At 37.1% G+C, this 21,867-nt stretch overlaps 1 protein-coding gene across 4 annotated transcripts in view; it reads left to right on the top strand.

Moving 5' to 3' along the window:
• The window catches only part of ASAP2 (ArfGAP with SH3 domain, ankyrin repeat and PH domain 2), an 83,095-nt gene that overhangs the window by 34,842 nt on the left and 26,386 nt on the right, over positions 1-21,867 (top strand). For all 4 annotated transcript variants that reach the window (XM_053974796.1, XM_053974797.1, XM_053974798.1 and 1 more), the window contains exons 6-11: positions 7,904-8,033; positions 10,146-10,231; positions 11,590-11,665; positions 12,160-12,246; positions 17,523-17,626; positions 17,735-17,804. In XM_053974796.1, coding sequence (XP_053830771.1) covers positions 7,904-8,033; positions 10,146-10,231; positions 11,590-11,665; positions 12,160-12,246; positions 17,523-17,626; positions 17,735-17,804 — 553 coding nt within the window. The remainder of the gene's footprint in view (positions 1-7,903; positions 8,034-10,145; positions 10,232-11,589; positions 11,666-12,159; positions 12,247-17,522; positions 17,627-17,734; positions 17,805-21,867) is intronic.

The following is a 21,867-nucleotide window of genomic DNA, read 5'->3' on the forward strand; positions in this document are numbered from 1 at the left end:
CTGTCTGTGGCATTGAATCCATTGAATCCATGCTTGTATGATATAATGAGATTTTTTTCTTTTTCTTTCAACTGGCAATCCTTTAGAAAACCTTTTTTATGACTTTGCTTTCAAGTAAGACACTTTGGTTTTGATCTGAAATGGGTTTCCTTTTTCTACTTGCAGTTATCTCTACTTTCTGCAAGATTTTTTAACAAATGAAGCAGACCTACTTGACAATGCTCATTTCTAAGCTATTTACGTGTCAGGTTATTCAACGTGCAAAAGTTTAAGGTAGCGCATATTAATCAGGAAATTTTTTCAGATCCATGAACCATTTTTTTGGTATTTCTAAGTGGTGGGCTGATACAGTTACTGAGTGCTGTATTTTTTTTAAGTGGTTAGATGAAAGCTCCACATCAATATTTTGAAGTTTTAAGCTCTTAGTCAAGTCTGTTGGACTCCTTGACTTTGAAGAAGACCAAAGGATCATTTGCTTGAGGCTCCGGATAGGGAGCCTGGGAATTCTGTGTACAAGACAATTCTTTCAAATAATGGGCTGCTCTTGTTTTGCTTTTTTTTTTTTTTTTTTTTTTGTAGGCTGTTCTAAACCAGTGGAAATTACTTTTCATGGCATAAGGTTGGCAGTCAGGGTGTATTGTTTTTCGGTGTAAGCTGTGTTGCTTATACCAAGGAGCAGACCAGTTTTCCATGGTTTTGTTGAGTTAAATTGAGTCTTGGAACTTCCGTGAGACCCCTGCCCTGGCAGTAGGACTGTGGGATTTGTCAGATCTCTTGTACATAAGATCAGTTCCCAGATAAATTGAGATGTTACGACCTCTCATTATGGAGCATTTGTCTTTAAAAGCCAGAGATAGGAATTTTAATGATGTGATTTTCAATTTAGGGTGAGAATATTAATTTGAGCTTAAATTTGTTCAGGTCAGATTTTTTCTCATACTAATTTTTTGACATAGGAAAACAGTGAGGTTTCTCTGGGTTGCTATTATATATACATGCTGCTGAGGTTTCTTAAGAAAATAACTCTTTTCATTCTGTGGCTGTCCTGAATGGATCTAAACTTCCTTATAGCTGTGTGTTTTGATCATTTGTAGCAGTGGGTGGATGCAGAATCACCTCAAGAAGTCTTAATCGCAAATTTTGGGGGGTTTGTTGTGGTATCTTCATTCTCTCTGCTTTAATAAAAAGGACAAAGGAACCTGGAGAGGTAACCTCCACCTGCAGCTTGTGTTGCCAGAGTAGAATGGTGGATGTAGGTGCTGATAGCCAGAGGTTTGCTCAGCCTTCTTCAGTCTGTTACTTTAGATAACTCCTTGTTTGGATTGTGCCTAAAACCAATTCTAGTTATGTGTTTAGTGAGCTATCTTTTCCAGTGATATTTCTTCTTACATGTGAATAACTATTTTTAAAATTCTTCCCCCCTTTTTTTTTCTTTCTTTTCTTTTTCCATTTTGGTTAACAAACTACTCAAGGCTGCTAGGCTGCTCTTTTTCTGCACATGCCTCTGTATCATATGCTTAACATCATATTGTTCATCTGCATTTCCTAGTCACAAGTACAGACCTGTGAAGCTATGTGCCAGATAATAAAGTAGTCTGTTGGGAAGTGACAGTTTTCATATTGATTGTTGTCTTTATAAGGAAAAATTTTAAGCTTATTTATCACACTATCTCATCTTTCTTCCTTGCACCTTTGTGATAACTTCTTGGGTGCAAATATACCCAAGTGTGACATGTTTGGAAAGAAAGTTAATTTAAAAATGGCATCTGCTTTGCTTTATTCCCATAACAATTCCTGAGATTCAACCTCTGTATGTAATTAAGTGTGTTTAAAAATTCCCATGTATCTACTTCTTGTTTGGGAGAGAGATGTTAAGATCCATTCTGATGCTCTTGGATCACCATCCATCATTGTTGATTATAATGCACCTCCTTTGCCCTGTAGCCACTTAACTTCTCAGACTATTTTCCTAAGGATCACCTTAGCTGAAATAACTGAGGGAAGCTGGATCCCTATTTCTCTGTACTCCGGCACTGCTCTTGTGTAAAGTAGTAGGAGGAGTAAGTAACCTACAGCTTCATGCAAACCTACTTCAGTCAAAAATTGGGACTATGCTGAGATATTAATGAAAAATTTATCTTTTCTCACCATCAATCATTTACATGACTCAGTTGGAGCCATAAAGATTTTTAAATGTTTTTAAAGCCTTAAAGCAGTGCATTTCTGATGGGACCTCAGTTACAGTTGTTGTTTCCCACATAAGAGCTGGGAGATGCTGCCAGCTAGAGCAGCACAGCAGGACTGGTCTGTGTCCTTCGGGAGAGCTGTTTCAGACTGGGCTCTTCTTGTTACGATGCAGTTGCTTTCCCCTGTGTACTTAAACACTAATGGCAGGCGTGCCGGGGGACCATATGGGGAAGGAGTACACGTGTCATAAAAACTGCTCATTCTCCCAGCAGACAGAACAGATTCAGCGAGGCACTGAGCCAGATATCACCCACATGCTTCAGTTTGATCGGTCCTGTTGTGGTAGATTCTGAGGTAAAGACTTTGTATCAATTTAACACAGGAAATAGAAGCATAAACTTACTGAAGCATATTATTCACAATATTTTTTTAGCTGAATATGTCTGTATTCTGGACATAAACCTGATTTTCCTGAAAAGAAAAAAATGTTAATTTTTTTAAAATAGAGGTGTCTTATTTTGGGGCCTGGTGTCTTATCTTCAGAAGTCTTCTTTAACACGTGTTGTGCTAGTGCTAGGAAATGTAAAGGTTTAATGGAAACTAATGAGCTATTTCTGGGAAGGCTGATTACCTCTCCTTCTTTGCCATTCTTCTTTTAAAAACTGGGCCTGTTTTACACAATATGAAACAATTTTATCTGAAAATTCTGCAAGCATTTCTCAATTTACTTCTTCAGAGCTCTAACTTGACTCAGAAGACCATTGATATTCATAGCTCCTAGATATTTCTGCCAAGTTTCCTTTTAATGCAAGTACGTAAGTCGAAGTGGAGGTCGCAGCTTGTAAATAGTAATATAGAATGAAAGTGCTACACAAGGTTGCTTAAATATAGAATCATAGAATAGAATAATACAATCATTTAAGTTTGAAAATACCTTTAAGATGATCAAGTTCAACCATAAATCTAATGCTGCCAAGTCCACATCTAAAGCATGTCCCTAAGTGTTACATCTACACATCTGAATACCTGCAGGGATAGCGACTCAACCACTCCCCTGGGCAGCCTGTTCCCATGCTTGGCAACCCTTTCGAGAAGAATTTTTTTTTCTAATATCCAATCAAAACTTCCCCTGGTGTAACTTGAGGCAGTTTCATTTTGTACTATTGCTTGTTACCTGTGAGAGGAAGCTGAAATTCCACTGCTAAAACCTTTCAGGTAGTTATAAAGAGTAATAAAGTCCCCTTGAGCCTCATTTTCAACAACCTAATGAATCCGAGCTCCCTCAGCCACTTCTCATCAGACTTGTGCTCCAGACCTCTCATCAGCTTTGTTGCTCTTCTCTGGACTTGCTCTCCAGCACCTCAATGTCTTTGAGGGGCCCAGACCTGGACACAGCACTTGAGGTGTAGAGTCAGTGGTGCAGACTACAGGGGGACAATCACTGCCCTGGTCCTGTTGACCACACTGTTACTGATACAGAACCAGAATGCCATTGGCCTTCTTGGCCTCCTGGGCACATGCTCGCTTGTGCTCAGCTGGCTTCTGACCAGGACCTCCAGGCTCTTTTCTGACAGGCAGCTTTCCAGCCACTCTGTCCCCAGCCTGTAGTGCTGCTTGGGGTGGTTGCAATCCAAGTGTGGAACCTGGCACTTGGCCTTATTGAACTTCATACCATTGGCCTTCCCTATCAATCCAGCCTGTCCAGATCCCTCAGCAGAGTCTTCCTACCCTCCAGCAGAGCCATATACCGCCCCCAGCTTAGTGTCATCTGAAGACTTACTGGGAATGCACTCAATCCCCTTTTCCAGGTGATTCATAGAGATATTAATCAGGACTGGTCTCAGCACCGAGCCTGGGGAATACTACTAGTGACCAGTCACCAGCTGGAGTAATTCCATTCACCATCATCCTCCGGGCCTGGCTCTCCAGGCAGTTCTTTTGCCCAGTGAACAGTGGGTCTGTTCAAGTCATGAGCAGCCAGTTCCTCCAGGAGAATCCCATGGGAAACAGTGTCAAAGGCTTTACTGAAGTCCAGGTAACCACATCCACAATATACAGTTTCAAGTCTAAGATTTCATCTTAAGTATTTTTATTTTGAAAGAGATTACCCACAAATTAAATGGAAAAGTCTTTGAATGAATCTGCAGATGTTATGGGTGAAATGATGAAAATATCTGAGCACATTTCACTCCTTCTGTCCTCTTCCCCTTTATGATTCAGAGCAGGATGTATAGAAGGGAAAACCTTTCAAGCATTTCCAAAAGGAAAAGATAACTTCTTCATTGAGGACTTGAGTGTTAGGGAAGACATACTTTACTGTGAGCATTGACAGATAGCAGGGTGAAGTGAAATGAAATGGAGGCTCTTTCACCAAAAAACTGGAGGGCCCATGCCTGGAGAGTCAGGCTGAAAAGGAAGACTAGACAAAGAAAGGATATTAGAAATCAAAATGTCTAATATTATTTTGTCAAACAAAATAGCCTTCAGAAGCACTTATTTTTCCAGAGTGCTACCAATTCAAGTGTGTTCCTTCCAGGTGCTATTCTCAGTCTCTGCACCTTCTCATGTATGTACCCAGACTCAGCCTGGCTGACTGCTGTATGAAGGAGAGGAAGAATGACAGAATTGCTTCCCAGCCAGCCAGTTCACTACTGCTGCATGTACACAGGGTACTCTGATTTTTTTTACCCTTATTGACTGGCAGAAAATAAATACAAGTCTTTGGTGCTTATTTATACCACAATCTGTATGACAGAATTGATTTATTTGAAATGAAAATTGTGATTTATATTGAAAGATGGTTGCTTTTCAAATTGAAGTGGTAAAATAGTCCTGTATTGGAAACTGAATGGGTGAGAACCATTCACTTTATATCTCTTTGACTTTACTGTTGTAATTCTTCATCCTGTGTTTCAGCTTTGCTTGTCTGTTACACACATAAGAGCTCACTGTATATTAGTTAAGTGCAGCTGTCTTGTAAATGGACTGACGTGTGCTCACATTTTAATCTTAGTCAGCAAAGTATGTATATGTGATATGTGCTGCATGAGCTCCAAGAATAGCAGCATTACAAAACATTTGCTGCTTTCTTATTGCTTCTAGGATATTTTTTAGAGTTTTCACAATTTTCTTATTCATTTGGGTTAATTGATCTGCCTGGAAAACTTGAATACCCTGCAACATTTGGAAATCTCACGGTGTAGTGTTACAGGACTGTCTTTGCCAAAAGGATTTGGTTAATGTCTCAATAGACTGACACTTGAAGCTGAGTTGATCCTTGCATTTGGATAGGTCACTCAGCTAGCCTTTAGCACTCAGAAGTTGTTTTGCGTGCAAAACAGCTGTGAGGGGTTTCTTTGTTTCCCTAGAAACAAAGTGTCCTGTAGTATCAATCAGATAGGAGGTAGCCTATTATTGTGGCAAAACAACAGGGTAAATTCTGAATTACAAAGATGAATATGTAGTTAGATATTAAAAGCAAAAATAATGAGGAAATGCAAATGTGAAATGCATGAGGCATGTACCTCTGATACTTGTCACTGAGAGGTGATTTGGGGTTTTTGGTAAAGTATCTTTTTGAGTTTTTGAAAACAGGTAGCCTGAAGTTCCACCAAACGGCTTCAAGGATATCTTTCTCTGAATTGCTTGATAGAGGTCAGTACATTTTCATCTTAGTTTAACTGTTTTTTTGCCGGTGGAGTATGATTTATCCTTTAAAGAGCAGAAAGCACTCTTTCACCAAAATCTAGTTTTCTTTAGGAGGAATACAATGTATGCTGTGATTTTGTGCATAATGTTTGACTGTTTGGCAGTGTTAGCTGTCTTTTGGTTTAACTAGCATGGAGAGAGACCTTATGGCATGCTAATAAACTCCTAAGATTTTGGAGGTGGTTTCATTTTCTTATGCTTGAGTATTGTTCTCTGTAAAAAATGAAAATACTATACAATGGTAATTGGTAATTATTAGCCTTCTCACACCTGGTCACATGTTAGTGAGTTCTCTGGCCTCAAGAACTGTTAGGTTAATTTGGAAATTGAGAGAATGGAAACATCCTGCATCTTTCCGCTGAGATTTGACTGTTTTAGAACTATCAAGTATGATAAAATGTAAACTCTTCTAGAGTGTCTGCTAGAAGGGAGCTGCATATTCATAATTTTCTGTGAATCTTTTTTGTAGTGGTTTATCTTTCTTGTTCAGGATTGTCTGGTTAATTCTTGTGTCTGGACTCTCGTTTTCTGTGCTTGCAAAATAGTGTAATTGGCAGTAATTGGGTAAAGAGTGCTGACTTATTCTTCATGAAAACAGAACATTTTGAAATTGAGTTTTAATTCAGGTGACTGGAGGTTTTCAGAACATTTATTTCAAAGGAGAGGAGCTTCTCTGGCGGGATGTGATGGGCTGCGGAGAGGAGCACAGTGCTGGCTGGATGTGCTGGCTGCTGCAATGCTGCACAGAGCTGGCTCTGCTGTGCCTGCCCGTGCTAAGAGCACAGTGGGCCTTCTTGAATTGTTGCTCAAACTGCTTCCCAGTGGGAATGTTGAAGGGAAGGATTCATGGAATTAATTCCTGTTTTCCCTTGCTGCTTGAGGTGTAACAAGAGGCAGTTCCTCATTTTTGAGAAGTGTAAGTACAGAATATTTTGTTGACTGGAAGTCCTTAGACCTTCTAGACATTTTCCCATAATCTGTTAGGGTAATGTTAACATTAAGTTAAGAGAGTACTTGAATCATGTCACCTTTTTAGAGGGAGAGCTAAGAGACACTTGACTACCCAAGAGGAGGTAGGACAGTTGTGTGTGTTATTTGTTCCTCTGATCTCCTTCCTGTATACCTTGTTCAAAAGCAGTATGGCATTTCCTCAGGAAGCTCTTTTCAGAATTTTGAGGTTCTGAACAGTATGAGTGGCAAACGAAAAGTCTTCAAAAAGTAAATACCCTTGTGTATTTGCTTTCCTTAATATATATATATATTTATATTAGATTTATGTAACTGGGTTGTCAAATTATGCTACTGCATTTAGGAATAATATGGAGAATAGCTTTAACAAATGCAGAAGTGAGTTTATGGGAATAGGCTAGGCACTGGTTATTAATTTATATTCTGCAGGAGAACCTGTTTTATTCAGAGCTCTTGGAAAATGTTCATGGAAACTTTTAGGGAATTAGGACAGCTGGTCTGGCAGACTTTGAAGTCTGCAACACAGCCGGCTGGTCGGCATTCCCAGTGCCAACTGGCTCAGCAGCAAGTAGAGACAGCAACTGTGATTTGGCTTAGGAGCCCTGTATATATAGAAGATGACTTGATGACAGGCAAGACTCAATAAATCTGGTGACATAACTGAACTTTGTTAACCAGTGTTTGCTGTGTTGGGATTAAACATCCCCCTATGTTTTCAATTAAAACTCATTATTTTTTCCTGTATTTTCTTTCTTTGGAGCAGGAACTGAGTATGTACTTATGTACTTCTCATTGACTGTCTTTTGGAATATCTGTCAGAACATTACTTTAACAGATGATTAATTAGATTTCAGCTACTGTATGTCATTGCAGATCTTTAGTCATTGTCAAATTTCAAATGAAATGTCATCTGGAAGTAAGTCATATGCAAAGCTACAGGAGTTTGGCTCCGCATCTGTCAGTAGACTTTGTGAATAATCTGATTTCCTGAGAGGCTGTGGATTTCTCACTTCATTGACTGATTCTTTTTGCCTTACAGTACAAAAATAGAGAAAGAGAAAAAAGAGCATGCTAAGCTTCATGGGATGATTCGTACAGAAATAAGTGGAGCTGAAATTGCAGAAGAGATGGAGAAAGAAAGAAGGTTCTTCCAGTTACAGATGTGTGAGGTAAGATTCAGTGTAAAATTATTATTATTATCGTGCTGTTTGTAGGAAAATTTTGAAAATTGTTTAAGAGTAGCTGTGATACTAAAGGGAAATGCCAAGTTACTTGTTGACTCCATTTGTGAAAACACATTTTTCTATTATCCTGATGGGCAAACTTTTCAGGGAATTTAGATATTTTCTAATTTAATTAAACAGCTAAATTAATGCAAATAAAACACTAAGAGATTATAATAAATCAGTCTTTACACTACTTCTTTGCTGTAAGTTATTTTAAGCCCTTGATCATTCTCTGACTTGTTCCCTATGCTGACAGTTGTGTTATTAAGAGGAGAGGCTCTAGTCTAGTACACTGCTGGGTTGGTACAGGAAAAAAGTGCTAGGGATGGAATCCAGTTGTCTTTCAAGTTGTTTCAGAACAAATCATAAACAAAACATACTGCAAAATCTCTGTGATTTTGCAGTATGTTAAATCTGGTGTGAATATTTTTTATTCGATTCATTTAAGGATATGTCTGGTTCTGTGATTGGAAATTCAAATTGCTGTGTTCTTTTTTAGCACACATTAGCCCAAAAATACACCATGGGTGTTTCTACTGCCTTTCCTGTGATGATGATAGCTAATTTGATTCATATGCCAGCATAGCACAACTGCAGTTGTCTTGGATATTACTTTTAGTAACTACATGCACTCATACATAAGAGAAAAGCTTCACATTTCTATACATAATCAGACTAAAATGTTCAAAACTGAGTAAGGGATTTGAGTAACAAATGGATGTTGTCAGCTAATTGCCCATCTGTATCCTTCCTAGGAAACAGCTAGGAGTAGATGCTTCTCTCTTGCTGTGTCACAATAAAGGAAGAGTTCACTTTAGTCAGTTGTAGTGATAATAAAGGGTGAAATCTATGAAATTGGATCAAATTACCTTAAATGTGGAATAGCTGAATTGTATCCTGTATTTCTTCGGATTTTGAGGAAAAGAAGTTTATACTCAGTTACCTCTGAATAGTCGTGAAAGAGGACTTTGGTTTTGTTTTGATAGTAAGTCAGAAGGGTGACATATTGAAGTTTTATCATAAGTACAGACTAGTTCTCTCTAAATTATGAAAGTGAATGGAATACCAAATGCCTAGAGCTCCATTTTAAATTAACAGGAGCTGGAGAGGTGATAATTGTAACTAAATACTATCCAGTGCACATGTCTACATTTAGGCTCATCATTTGTTTACCTGAACCAGCATAAGAAGCTGCAACACTGAAAGCTGGCACTTAGATGCTGCTTTACTTTAGTTGATTTAAAACATTTAGGATGTACTGTGAGAAGGGGAAACCCAGATGCATTAGAGCATCATTAAGAACACATTCACTCCTCTGCTTGGAGGTCACTGGTTAAGTTGGTGTTAAAATTTGTTGTCATTTAATGGACAGTTAAGGACTTTGATATTTGATCAATCATACTTCTGCTTGCATAGCTGACATTTTATGCTATGATATTCAGGGGAGGAGCTGCCACTTAATGTGGACTTTGATTGTGCCTTATGCAAAAGGACAGCAATTACACTTCTTTTGCACTTGACAGTAGATTATTTGAAAAATCTCTTGCTAAACTGTAATTTGTAATTACCATGTATAAGGATTTGATAAAGCAAACTATAAAATCAACAGGCAGATTTTAAAACTTGTTAAAATAATCCTTCACTTTTATTTTAGCAAACTGCTTTCCTCCTTATGACATCTGTTTAGTAATTAATTTAACAATTAGTGAGATACATTTTTAGATATGCTGCTAGGTGTTAGAATGGGTTCCTAAATGTACTCTACAAACCCTTTCATGCTTTCTTTAACAGAGACTTTCCTTAAGAACCCTAAAGGATATTCTAACAATTTGAACAAATCATAGTGAAATATCCTCACAGGGTATCAAAAGTTAGCAATGACAAAAATTCTTTTTTGTGTGATGTAACTCTTGAAGATACTTTTTGCTGGATTTTCTTGTAGTTTTTGTAAATCTGCGACTGTTAAAACTTGTTGAAATATAACTGAAAATAAAGTGTTAAAAAACCCCTGTAGCAGTAATAAATAATTTGTTTTGTGAATTACTGTTTTAATAGTACCTGCTGAAAGTCAATGAAATCAAGATTAAAAAAGGAGTGGACTTGCTTCAGAACTTGATCAAGTATTTTCATGCTCAGTGCAAGTATGTTTTACTTTTCATAATCTCTACACTAAATGGACCAACATTTTGTTTTCAAATTTTGACATCATCATAACACTTTCCTAGAATTTTCAAAATCTCAAGTTTCAGCTGTTCTTGCTGATGTCTTCTGACAGATTGCTTTTGTCAGATTAGTCATAGATTTTGTTAGTATATTCTGAAACATGTAAGGAGGTTGAGCTTATTACATTGAATATAATTGTATGTTCCAAAGGAATACTAAACAATAATTCGCCATGTTTATAAACTACTCTTGAAACAGGGCTTTTAGTTTGATCTATTGCTTAGCGGTCCATTAGTTTTGATGGGCTTCTTTGAGTGTATCTAACAGTGATCTAAATTAATTCTGTGCTCAAGAAAAATAAGTTGCATAAGCAGTGGAATAGAAATATATTGAAAGTGTCACTCTTTTTGTAGTTTATTGGAGGAGGACCCAGTAGTAAAACACATAGTTCTCATTAGAATTATGTGCTTTTGTTATGATAGTGTTACAAATCTGTCATGTAGCAATGAAGTCACAGCTATAAACCTGAAAGAGCCACTGCTAACCTGTTGAAATCAGTTTTCATCTTATAACACCAGTCTGCATCTATGTATTTTTTCCTTAAATACCTGTGTTGCTTTTAAAATCAGTTTCACTTGTAGCATGTCATTAATCTCCTCTGTCCATTTAATAAAATGCCGTTGCATTGTCACTTTCATGACTGCTTCCCAGAGTGAAAATATTTTATGTTGCAAACAGTGCAGCAATATTTAATCAAATATGCATGTAACTGTGATTTCTTAAAATTTATTTTTTAAATCTCAATTTTTTTTTTAAAGAACTGGAATACTTGGCATAGACAGCATTACTCTGACAATTCAAAATGCATGTACTACAGAAAGATGTAGCATATTCAGCTTGCTTGTATAGACTGTAATTAATGCTTGGGAAACAAAGGGGTTTTCCTTTAGTAAAATGATTGCATCAGACATAAAATTATGTGGCTTCAGGAAATCACATTTTATATCTACCAGAGCTTTTGCTGTTCTGCAAGTGAGTCTTAGTTGTTCTGGGCTTTCACAAAGTGTGATGAGAACTTGTATTTGAAGTGAGAATGAGGAAAACTTATGTGGTAGTGGATTGTGGCAGTTGTGAATCTAATTGGGGATTTTGCAGGTTAGAATAAGCTATGATGGAAATAAAGAGGTGGATCAGTCAAAGATGAATTTAAAAAGGTTTACTATTTTGAAGTTTATGGCATAGCATAATAATATGCATATCTTTCTTTGGCAACTTTTTAAGCAGAAAATACAAAGTAAAGTTTCATAACAGCTGGCTTTTTGCTTTTCTTTTTAAGTTTCTTTCAGGATGGGTTAAAAGCAGTTGAAAGTCTCAAACCTTCAATTGAGACGCTCTCCACAGATCTTTATACAGTGAGTAGCAACATTTCATGTTTGTGTGGTCAATTTAGTTTTTTACAGTAGAAGCATGATCATTTTGGTTCAGGTTGCCTGACTGCTTTAATAGTCAGTATTTAAGGTATAAAGTAGATGGTTGGTAAAGTCTTGTTTTAATATGGCATTCAGAAGTCTTAGTTTCAGTTCAGGACCCCACTGTGTAAAATGTTATGAAAACAGCCCTTGCTTAAAATTGTTTATTAAGTAGAAAATAACCTGGTTTCAAATGGAACACGAGGAAGCAAGAGCATTGTGAGGCAATATCAAAGCCTTAACCCAGCAATATCCTAACCATTATCAAGTTTCCTGAAGATACAAGGGAAAATAAACTGATCACATTATCTTTTCTTTTTGCTTTCATTCTCACTGAACATTTCTCAAAAAATGAACCAATTAAGCACTGAATTTGAAAGACCTGCATTGAAAATAGAAGAAATGTTATTTTTAACCTGTGTTTTTCTTCATTCAAGATTAAACAAGCACAAGATGAAGAAAGAAGACAACTAACACAGCTCAGAGATATTTTAAAATCAGCACTCCAAGTTGATCAGAAAGAGGTGAGCATATAAGGTGGTTTAACTTTGGAATATCTATTTTAATTACTTGTAATGTTAATATCCAAATAAAGTTACTTTAACTTTTATCAGACATTTAATTCCTTTTGTTAATTCATTTTTGTTTTGAGGCTGATGTTGAATGTTTCTGATAAAGGCAGTAAAAAAAAAAAAAAAAAGAATGCCCACTAAAAATATGAGACTTACTGAAAAATAATTTATTTTCATTACCAGTGTTGTAAAATACTTCAGATGGTCCACTGTTGCTCAAACTGAGAATGAAAGAACTTGGGCAGTATCAAGAAGACCCTATTCATAGAACATTATCTCACAATATTGTTCTAAACTGTATAATGATTATGTGAAACTGAACTTCAAATCCCAAAACACCTCTGTCATCATGTGCAAAAACGACGATCAAGTTTGCTACTCAGCTGCAAAATGCCAGTGTTCAGATGTGCGAGAGCTGGGTCAGTTTGGCAATCCAATAGGTATTTTCTGAGTTCCAATTATGATTGCCATTAGATTTAATGAATTCTGGAGCAGTTTCAAACTCTGATCTGGAAGTAAGCATCTTTTGTAATTCTAAATACTGGGTCTACTACTTTTGTTTCAGATTGCTAGTGCCTCCTCTTCATATAAATAAAAGCCAGCCAGCTTCCTTTGTGTGGCTGCTGGGCCATGAGTAAGTGATGAATGAACCACCCCCCCCCCACTTTTCAGATTCTCTTTCTGAGAGGGATCACAATGAAATAGTTTAGTCTACAGAGCTCAGACTTCCTTGATCTTTTCCGCTCTTGCTTTGGTCTGCCCATTAAAAGTTATGGTGACTCCTAGCTCTTACTGGTGACAGATGATGGTTGTTGAGCAATGTAATCTAGTGAAAGGTATCCTTACCCACAGCCAGGGGCTGGACTTGATGATCTTTAAAGGCCACCCCCAACCCAATCCATATGATTCTGTGACTTGCTGACAGGCATTTGGAACAGTCTCCAACACTCCTCACTTTGTTACTTTGGGAAGTTTGTGATAATGACCATTGTGTACAAAGTCCCACAAGATCAGCAGGCACTTCCTTAGATTCTGCCTGGCATTCAGGACACACTGATCTGCCAAAAAACTTACAAATTTGAGCTTGGTAGAATGAGAGACTAGGGAACCTCATGGAAATGGTGACTGCTTTGGGTTAGCCATTGACTGCCCACTCCCAAGAAGGAGTCTTTGCTGTTTAGGGTGTGTTAGGAGGTGTCTTCTTTCAGCTGGGTCTTTGCTCAAGAGAGATAGCAGAAGCAGTTGGCTTTCATGGTTGCTGGGAATGTCTATCAGTGATACTGATATTAAATATATATGGAAGATGTGACAAGTACACATTTTTTCACATACTCAAAAATTAATAATATATATACATTTATTATTTCTACTGGGTTTGTGACATTTAAAAATACAAGTATAAAAAGTGCTTTATGCTAGAGTCATTATTTATTAATTCTTCAAATTTAGATATAGATGCTTACCTGCAGAGCATGAGAATTACTATAATTATTTTTAAAGCTTTTTGAAAACATCAATTAATCAGTGGGATGCCAAAGAGTTCTTATATAATTTAATGTACAACCCACTAACATTATTCTTATTGCACTGTAATTTTCTTTACTATAACTGATTTCTTTTTCCTTCCTGAAATGCATTTACATTTTGTGACCGAAGTCTAGGAGAGTAAGTGTTACTATGTTTTAATGAAAATAGTGGCATGATTTCCATTCAGTTTTCAAGAAACTGGATTTTTCCTCTGAGCTTTTGTCTGTTGACATGAAAAGACTGGTTCTTTCTCTTCTTTGGTGTATCTTATTACAAAAAAATAAACCAAAACAAAAACCAAAAACAAACAAAAGAGAAAAACATTATCAAAAATTTTATCAGCTTCTTCTTGGGAAAGAAAATTGTTGTAAGACAAATTGGTGATTTCCTTTGTACTTTCTTTTGGAAATTAAATCCAGTTGCTTGATTTGATGTTCTTGGAATATTTTGAAGATATATGTACTTTTAATTAAAATGGACTTCATGTATGAAATGCCAGAATTGACAAATATTGTTCTTGTTATGTTTAAAAAATTTAACACACACAAGCACTCTTAGTGAACCTTTCTTTGTCGTGCCTATATGCATAGTTTCTTCCTGCACACAACTTTCTCAAACCTGGTTTGTATGGAAACTTCATTTTTAAATGTCATTTTGTGTACACCTTCATAATTTTTAATTTTTAAGCTTTTATTTTTCAATTGTAGAAGTTCTGCAAGTTTCAGAGTCATCCTTAGAGTTGTATTACCTTAACTGTCCTTATTCCCATGACCTTGGGTAAGGTCACCTCCTGTGACTGTAGTGTTTAGATTCATTTCTGCTTCTATGTTAGAACCTATAATCTATTTAGACCACTGTAAAACAGGGTAAATGTTGTGTTTCTTGACAAAAATTACGGTAGTTTTGCTATAGGAGAGGCTGCCTGCAGGGGGTTCTGATAGATATATCTTTTGGAGACTTTGTGATAGGCTGTAATAGGGACAGAGATGGGATAATGGAGGGATCTCTGGAACACCCTCCTGGTAATGATCCTGCAAATGTCAGAGACACTCAGGCTCTGGGAGAGCTATAAGAGCTTTTTTTAGCAGCTTTACATACAGGAATGATCTAAACAGTCTAAAAATCCTGCTCCATGGGAGCTGTGGAATGGCTAGCCAAAATTTGTTGTGTATAGGTTGAAGTATGAAAAGATCCGTTATGTTCACGTAGTGCAGCTGACAAATAGGATCTTAGAATATCTCTTATCAGTAGTCACAGACCGTCTTTAGAGAATACCATCTTTAGAGAATTTTTAGCTCTGCTGTTCAGCTTGACTTAAAAGTCAGTATATCTTCATAGACTTTGGAAGAAAGAATTTCAAACCTTTCTATGGTCAGTGCAGTAATTCACTAAGAACATGCTGCAAATTTTAAATTACTCACTTCTTTTTATATGCCTATCTACATTTCAAAGTTGATGAAGTGGTCAAAGCTCAGTTCCTTAGGCTTGTGTACTTTAGCCTATTCTGATTTTGTTAAGTTCAAGATATACTTAAAATGACAATACTCTGCACTAGGTGTGTGTCCTCTAGCCTGCAGTAATCCATTTCCTCCCATAGGTAATGTACATTGTTTCTGCTCCTCCAATGAGGCTGTCGGGTCTGACCCTTTATCTGTGATTTCTTTCTCTGTTTTGTGCAGTATGCAAACCAGAAATAAGGGAAGATCCTTGAAGTGCCTGCTTATGGAAAAGGCATGCTGAAAGGAAGGATGTTAATTGTGGCAGTGATTTGTGGGGTGGTTACTGTCTTTTAAGAGCTGGATCGAAATCATGAACTTCTTGTCAGACAGCTGTGGAAAACCATCATTTGGCAATCATGTTGGACAGTATTGATCTGGACATGACCTGAACTGAGAATTTAAAATGGACAATATGTTTGTCCTCAAGATCTTTTCATGAAATAGTATTAAATTTTTTAGATACTGTTCACAGTCATGAATGTGTGGAAATACACGTCAGCTGCTGCAGCTTCCTCTCCTGCTGAAATGAGGCCGGAAGCTTGTATTATTGGTTTGCCAGTTTGGCCAAACACAGCAGCTGAGCATAAACAGATGAAAGGAGGTAGCTGAAATGAGGCAGAAAATAATGCACAAAAAGTAGCAGCACAGACTAGTGGGAATGGTACTATGAACAGGTGTTGAAGGTCACCAGTAATCTTTACATAATGGAGGAGAACTGAAATTAATTTCCTGTCAGGCCTCTAATCTTGCGAATGGAGTTCCTTTACTGGCTAATGGGAGGCAGAGATCAAGGCATTGGTAGGGCACAATAGACAGTGTCAGATGAGATTTTCTTCAAAAGTCAGTAAATGTATGTGTGCAGTGGTTTTTAATGAGCGACAGGATTCTTTTTAAATTGTTGTTCTGGCTTTATGTTGTGCAGAGTGCAAAACCAAACAATTCTATGTAAACAAACCAGAAAGGAATGATAAACAGACTGGTTTAAATCTAAAGAGATGCTTTGTCAGGCACAGACAGCTAAGTGGTAGTTCTTTAGGGCCTTTAAAAGGCTCAGACGATGTTGTAGCTACCTGGTATGGCTTCCTGGATCACTTGCTGAGGGGCAGGGAGAGGGCACAGGTTGCTTCTCTTGAAAAGGAGCACCAAGGAGTGCTGCATCCTGTGTGGAGCTCAGCTCATGGCTCTCAGGACCACTGAGCGCTGGCACTGTATTCAGGATGAGCCTAAAATCCTGAAGCTTGGAGGTGTGGAGTCCTAAGTCCTCTGAACAGAGGTGTAGGTGGGAGCTCTGTCCCTACCATCATGTTTAGAATAGCTCATAGTCATATAAGTGAGCTGCTTTGTGTCTTTTTCCCTTACTATACTTGTATTATGTGCCATATATAGCACAAGAGTAATTATGTCCATAGAGCAATGACAGTAGAAAGGAAAAAAAAGAAAATTTTAATAATGCACATTGTTACTGTGTGCATCTAAAAGTCAATTCTGTCACGTTACTGCTGTTAATATGGTATGACACATCAGATTCCTCATTTTCAGGTTCTTATTTTTTAAGAAGTTGGACTCTTACAGCAGTGGGTCCTGCCTCTGGGTAGTTCTGAGAGCAGTGAGAAGGGTTCAATTAATCCTTCTCTTCCTCTCTCAGAATTCTACTTTCTTCCAGATATTTTGCTTTGAATTACTCTTTTTTGGAAATGACTTTTCAGTTTTCCTGTATGACTCCTGAACTATGTTTCCAGGAGAACTCTTCTGCTTTTCAGACAATAACTTGACGCAGTTTCCACAAAGAAAATCACTTCTTCAAATTGATGTATGTAATTATCTTTTCAGGGGAAGAGTACACTAGCAATTGCAGGTAATAATAGTCTTTAGTGTTTATACCTTGCTGTGTTTACATGAGTTGGAAAGGCCACTGCTCAACTAAGTTTTGGGTTAAAACCTCTATATATTAAGACCAAGAGCAAATATAAATAAAAGCAAGTAAAAAGATTTTGTCAGGTGCTGATAAGGAATACTTCTCAAATGTTTTTTGTGCCCTCTGAAAAAATAAATGGATCTTGTTCTCTGTCATTGAGGAGGAAAATTGTGCTTCATTTGGCCTGTTAGATTAGAGCAAGAAGGAAAAGCTCTGAAACTCATTAATGGGAGAGTAGTTTGGTTGAAAGTGTGGAATGCATCACAAATTGCTGTTGATTATTTCAGGATTCTCAGATTCGTCAGAGTACAGCTTACAGTTTACATCAGCCTCAGGGAAACAAGGAGCATGGCACTGAGCGGAGTGGCAGTCTGTACAAGAAAAGTGATGGGTAAGTACTGCTGGAGTCTGCTGGGAGAAATATCAGGTCCTAAGAGCTCAAGCAATGTAATACAAAATATATTTTAAACTGTCACCTTTTTTTTTTCCTTTAAACTAGAATCAGAAAAGTGTGGCAGAAAAGGAAGTGCTCAGTTAAAAATGGTTTTCTTACGATTTCCCATGGTACAGTAAGTATTTGTTTACAGTATTTTATGTACATAGTTGCTAATACAGAAAGGCGAGCTATGCTGGTCTATATTTATGATTTGGAATTAGCTAGATTCCTGATGCAGTGTTTTGAATATGAGGTATATATTTTTTGAGTCAGCCTTTTAGAAATATATCAAGACATACACAGTATCTAAAAATACAGCTATTTTAGTGTTCATGACTGTTAATGGGAAAAAAAGGCTATCTTAGTGACTCAATTCTTGCAAAAGTTCATATTTTACCAGGCTATCTAAAATACAAATTCTAACTTTTTTTTTTTTTTAAGGTATGGTTGGGCATTAAACCATTCTTTAGATATGAGTTAAACAACTTTTTATATTTGCAAAATAAACTGAGAGTACGCTGAATTGCTTTTCTCCCCCGGATTTGCTGCTGTATGATAGTCTGTTAGCTCTTTAGGATCTTAGGAGTAGCTGTTGGGGAAAATCTAAAATCTAAAAACAACTTCTACCAGAATGACAAGAAATAGAGAATTGTAAATTCCTCTTTATTACTGCTACCAATATTTGAACATATTAACTATAACTATTAAACATCTGTTAAAATTTTAAAACTTTATGCTTTCATGGTTTGGACTTTCTGCACTTTGCCTTCAACTTGGTTGTGCTTTCCTGTAACATTTTTTATATTGTTTTCTCAAAACTTTTAAAGAAAGTTTCTTGAGGCAAAAAATAACTCAGTGGCAGTATTTCCCATTCTTGGTCTAATAAACAGTCCTGTTTCTTGTTCCTGTTATGAGCTGTTCTGTTCTTCATCCTGTTATGCCTGTTGCTATGACTACAAGTTGACCCTGGCAGCAAAAATGAATCAATCTCTCATTTGTGCATCTAAGCACAAGCTGCTGCCTTCAGAATTGATAAGCAGGAGTTAAGGAGGAATATAAAGTCAGGCCTGCAAAGCAGAGTCCTTACTATGGCTTTGAAATTGTCCACTTGCTTATGCCTCTTCTCATTTGGGTGTGTAGGAGTGTGTCTTTGTCAGAGAGAAGTCTGTTGGTGCATTCTATGCTGGTGTCTCCATGTGCTGTGATTGTGCCTGATGTTGAACACGCTGTACTGGTACCAGTAGGAATGTAGTTGGGGGAGCTCAGAGCCAGCAGAGGCTCTTGTGGAGCCTCCACTTGTGGAGCAGAATTGGAAGAGTTTCACTTGAAAGTATAGTTACTGAGTCTATCAAGATACTGTTTTCTTCTCTTTTTATAAGCTGTCTACCAGATGATCTGACATTTTTAGAAGCAGTGTGTTCCCACTGAAATCAGTGGAGCCATAGCTGGAAATCAATTCCTAAGGCAGATATTCAAATATGAATTTAGATAGGTGAGGTTCACAGGTTTGGTCTTGATGTTTTTGTATTACAACATTAGAAAAGTCCTTTCTTGTTTCAAAATATACTCCTAAAAGGTATTTTCACTTATTTGCTCACTTCCCCCATATATATTGATGACAGCTTTATGTAAAAAATTAATTAATGTTTCACAGACACTGAAACAGGTAGAAGTAATTTTTTTTAGTTAAAATTTTTCTAGACTACTCTGAATGTCTTCTGAGAAATGTCCAAGCTTCTCAGGGTTCATATCTCCTGGCCTCTGAAGTATGATGTATTGTTCTCTCATCCCAGCAGTACATCAAAATCTCAAAAATTCAGTTGTCAGTTTTGCTTTCTTTATCAAATACAAATTTGTAAATACTCCTCCTTTAAGGTTTAAGGATTCTTCATGGATTTCTCTTCTTTGGTCATGTAGCCTCTCTTTATGAGGGACTCCTTTGTCAATCTCTAGAACAGCTATCTTCAAGCAATTGCAGGTGCTTAAACTGGCCTGCCAAGTGCTCTCCTGATGGATGGAGAGAATATGTTTGATTCTCTGTCAGTCACCCAGCTGTGACCCTGTCTGTGCCTGCCTGCACTGGCATATGTGCAGAAGTTCTACTTCTAGACAACTAAAGGCTTCAAAGAAATCAGCATTTGTGCATTTAACATACATGGATGAAAAAACAATGATAGAAGAAGATGTAATTAGGAATTCCTAAATCCTTTCCAGGCAAAAAGATTTCAGAAATATCAGACTCCTCAAAGCTGGATTTGTGTTTGAAGGAGGTTTGCTGGTTGTTTGCAAAAGGAAGAATATAAGAGACTCCTTATTGAAACTTTTTTTGTGGTCTTCCTTTACTGCTGAAAACCTGCTGAAAAAGGACAATCTGAAGACAAAACAATCAGATTTTATCTTTTTATTCTGAAGTTGATCACTGATATCCAAAAAAAAATGGATATTTTTTTTGGATGGATATGAAGTTGATCACTGATATCCAAAAAAAAATGGATATTTTTTTTGAATGGATATTCAACAAAAGTCAGCCAGTCAGTCTGTTAAGTGGACATATTTGCTCATGCCTTTTGTAAAATCAGCTCTATATCTCCTGTATTGTCTCAGAGGCCTAACTTTTTGATTCCTACACTTCTGTTTGTTGCTAGAAGAGTTCATAAGTCAGTTTTGATGGAGAGAGGGTTGCTATTTTTGCAGGAAGGAACATGAGTTGATGCTCAAGTCTCTGTATGGCATGAAAGGTGGCAGCAGTTTTCATGGTGTTGGCATGTTAACATGGGTGTTCAAAAACTCAGCAGTAGCCTGAAATTTAATCAGAGACTCGATCAGGAAAGTGAATAGCAGAGGTTTCAGAGAAGTAGTGTAATAGTAGTTACATGTGTTAGTGTTTTCCATGTCTAGTGTCTCCTAATCCTGCCAAGTGTCTGAATCAGTGTGGCTAAGGAGCTCATACAGCCTTACCTCCCTTTGTCTTTAAGCTTCAACTTCTCCCCAGGCAGCACCTGCCATGTGATGGAAGTGTGTTGTCCACAGGCAGCAGGCACAGGCCGAGGAGGCTGCTGGAGAAAAACTGTTACTTGGCTGCAGGGTGGAAGCATGAATGAGGTGCTATCAGCCACATGCACAGGGTTGTTAATGCCCTTGTTAATGCTGACCTCAAGTTAGGAGTTCTTCAGATAAAGCTCAAGAATATATATGGATTCCAAGATCAGCGTATTTGCCCAGGATATGTTACTGTTGTTGCAGCCATTTCTTTGGGTTGTCAGATTGTGATACTGAGTTCTTCTGCTGCTTTCTCCTGTCCCAAGGGACAAGTCCTGTGGCATTGCTCCTTCAGACCCTTCTAAAGCATTTTGCTGCATTCATTTACAGCTTCAGATTTCATAAGTTAGAGAAAACTAATTAGGTCCCAAATGCACTTCAGATCCAAAGTCTTGGGGCAAGGGGATTTTCTCGTAAACATGAATTGCATTTTTACATTCTGATAGAGCCTGTGAGGAAGGTATTATGAGTTGCCCAGTGTCTATATAATTAATAATTTAGAAATATTTTTATATATTTATATATAATTTATAACTAAATAATTAAAACTGTATGCACTTTTACTACTAAAAGGAAGGCTGGAATTTGAAAAGCTATTTATTAGGCAGAGAATACAATGCAATTGTCAATAAATTGTCATCTTGCTGCCTCCAAAGCCTCTCTTGGGTATAATTTGTTTTACTTTGCCCAGCAAGTGACCTACACATTTATTGTTTCAAAGCTTGCATGACTTTGTTTTGTCTGCTGCTTATGCTGGGCAAAGCATGAGCCTACTATTTTTCAAGGACACCATGCTTGCTTTTTTTTTTCCTAACAGGAAAAAAATACATAATTGTTTCCTTTCTTATGTTTGTCCATGGCTTTGATTTTTTTTTTTAACTGGTCTGCAGATATAATGATACTGTTCTTTTTTGGCCAGCTATATTGTTTCATTAGATTGTTTCAAGGGAATCTGTAATCTTTTGACTTCTTGTCCCTTGTTTTTTTTAATTCAATGTTTTCATCAATAAATTTAGATGATATTGTGAGAATATCTACATTTCTTATGATTCATTGCAAGTTAATAACATTATGTGATAGTACAGCTTCATTTGGTAATAGTTTTGTTTAGATATTCAAACCTCATTTTAGCAACTTAGTCTATAAACATTGTTAGA

This window comes from Vidua macroura, chromosome 3, assembly GCF_024509145.1.
Source record: "Vidua macroura isolate BioBank_ID:100142 chromosome 3, ASM2450914v1, whole genome shotgun sequence".
In the NCBI taxonomy this organism is placed as follows: domain Eukaryota; kingdom Metazoa; phylum Chordata; class Aves; order Passeriformes; family Viduidae; genus Vidua; species Vidua macroura.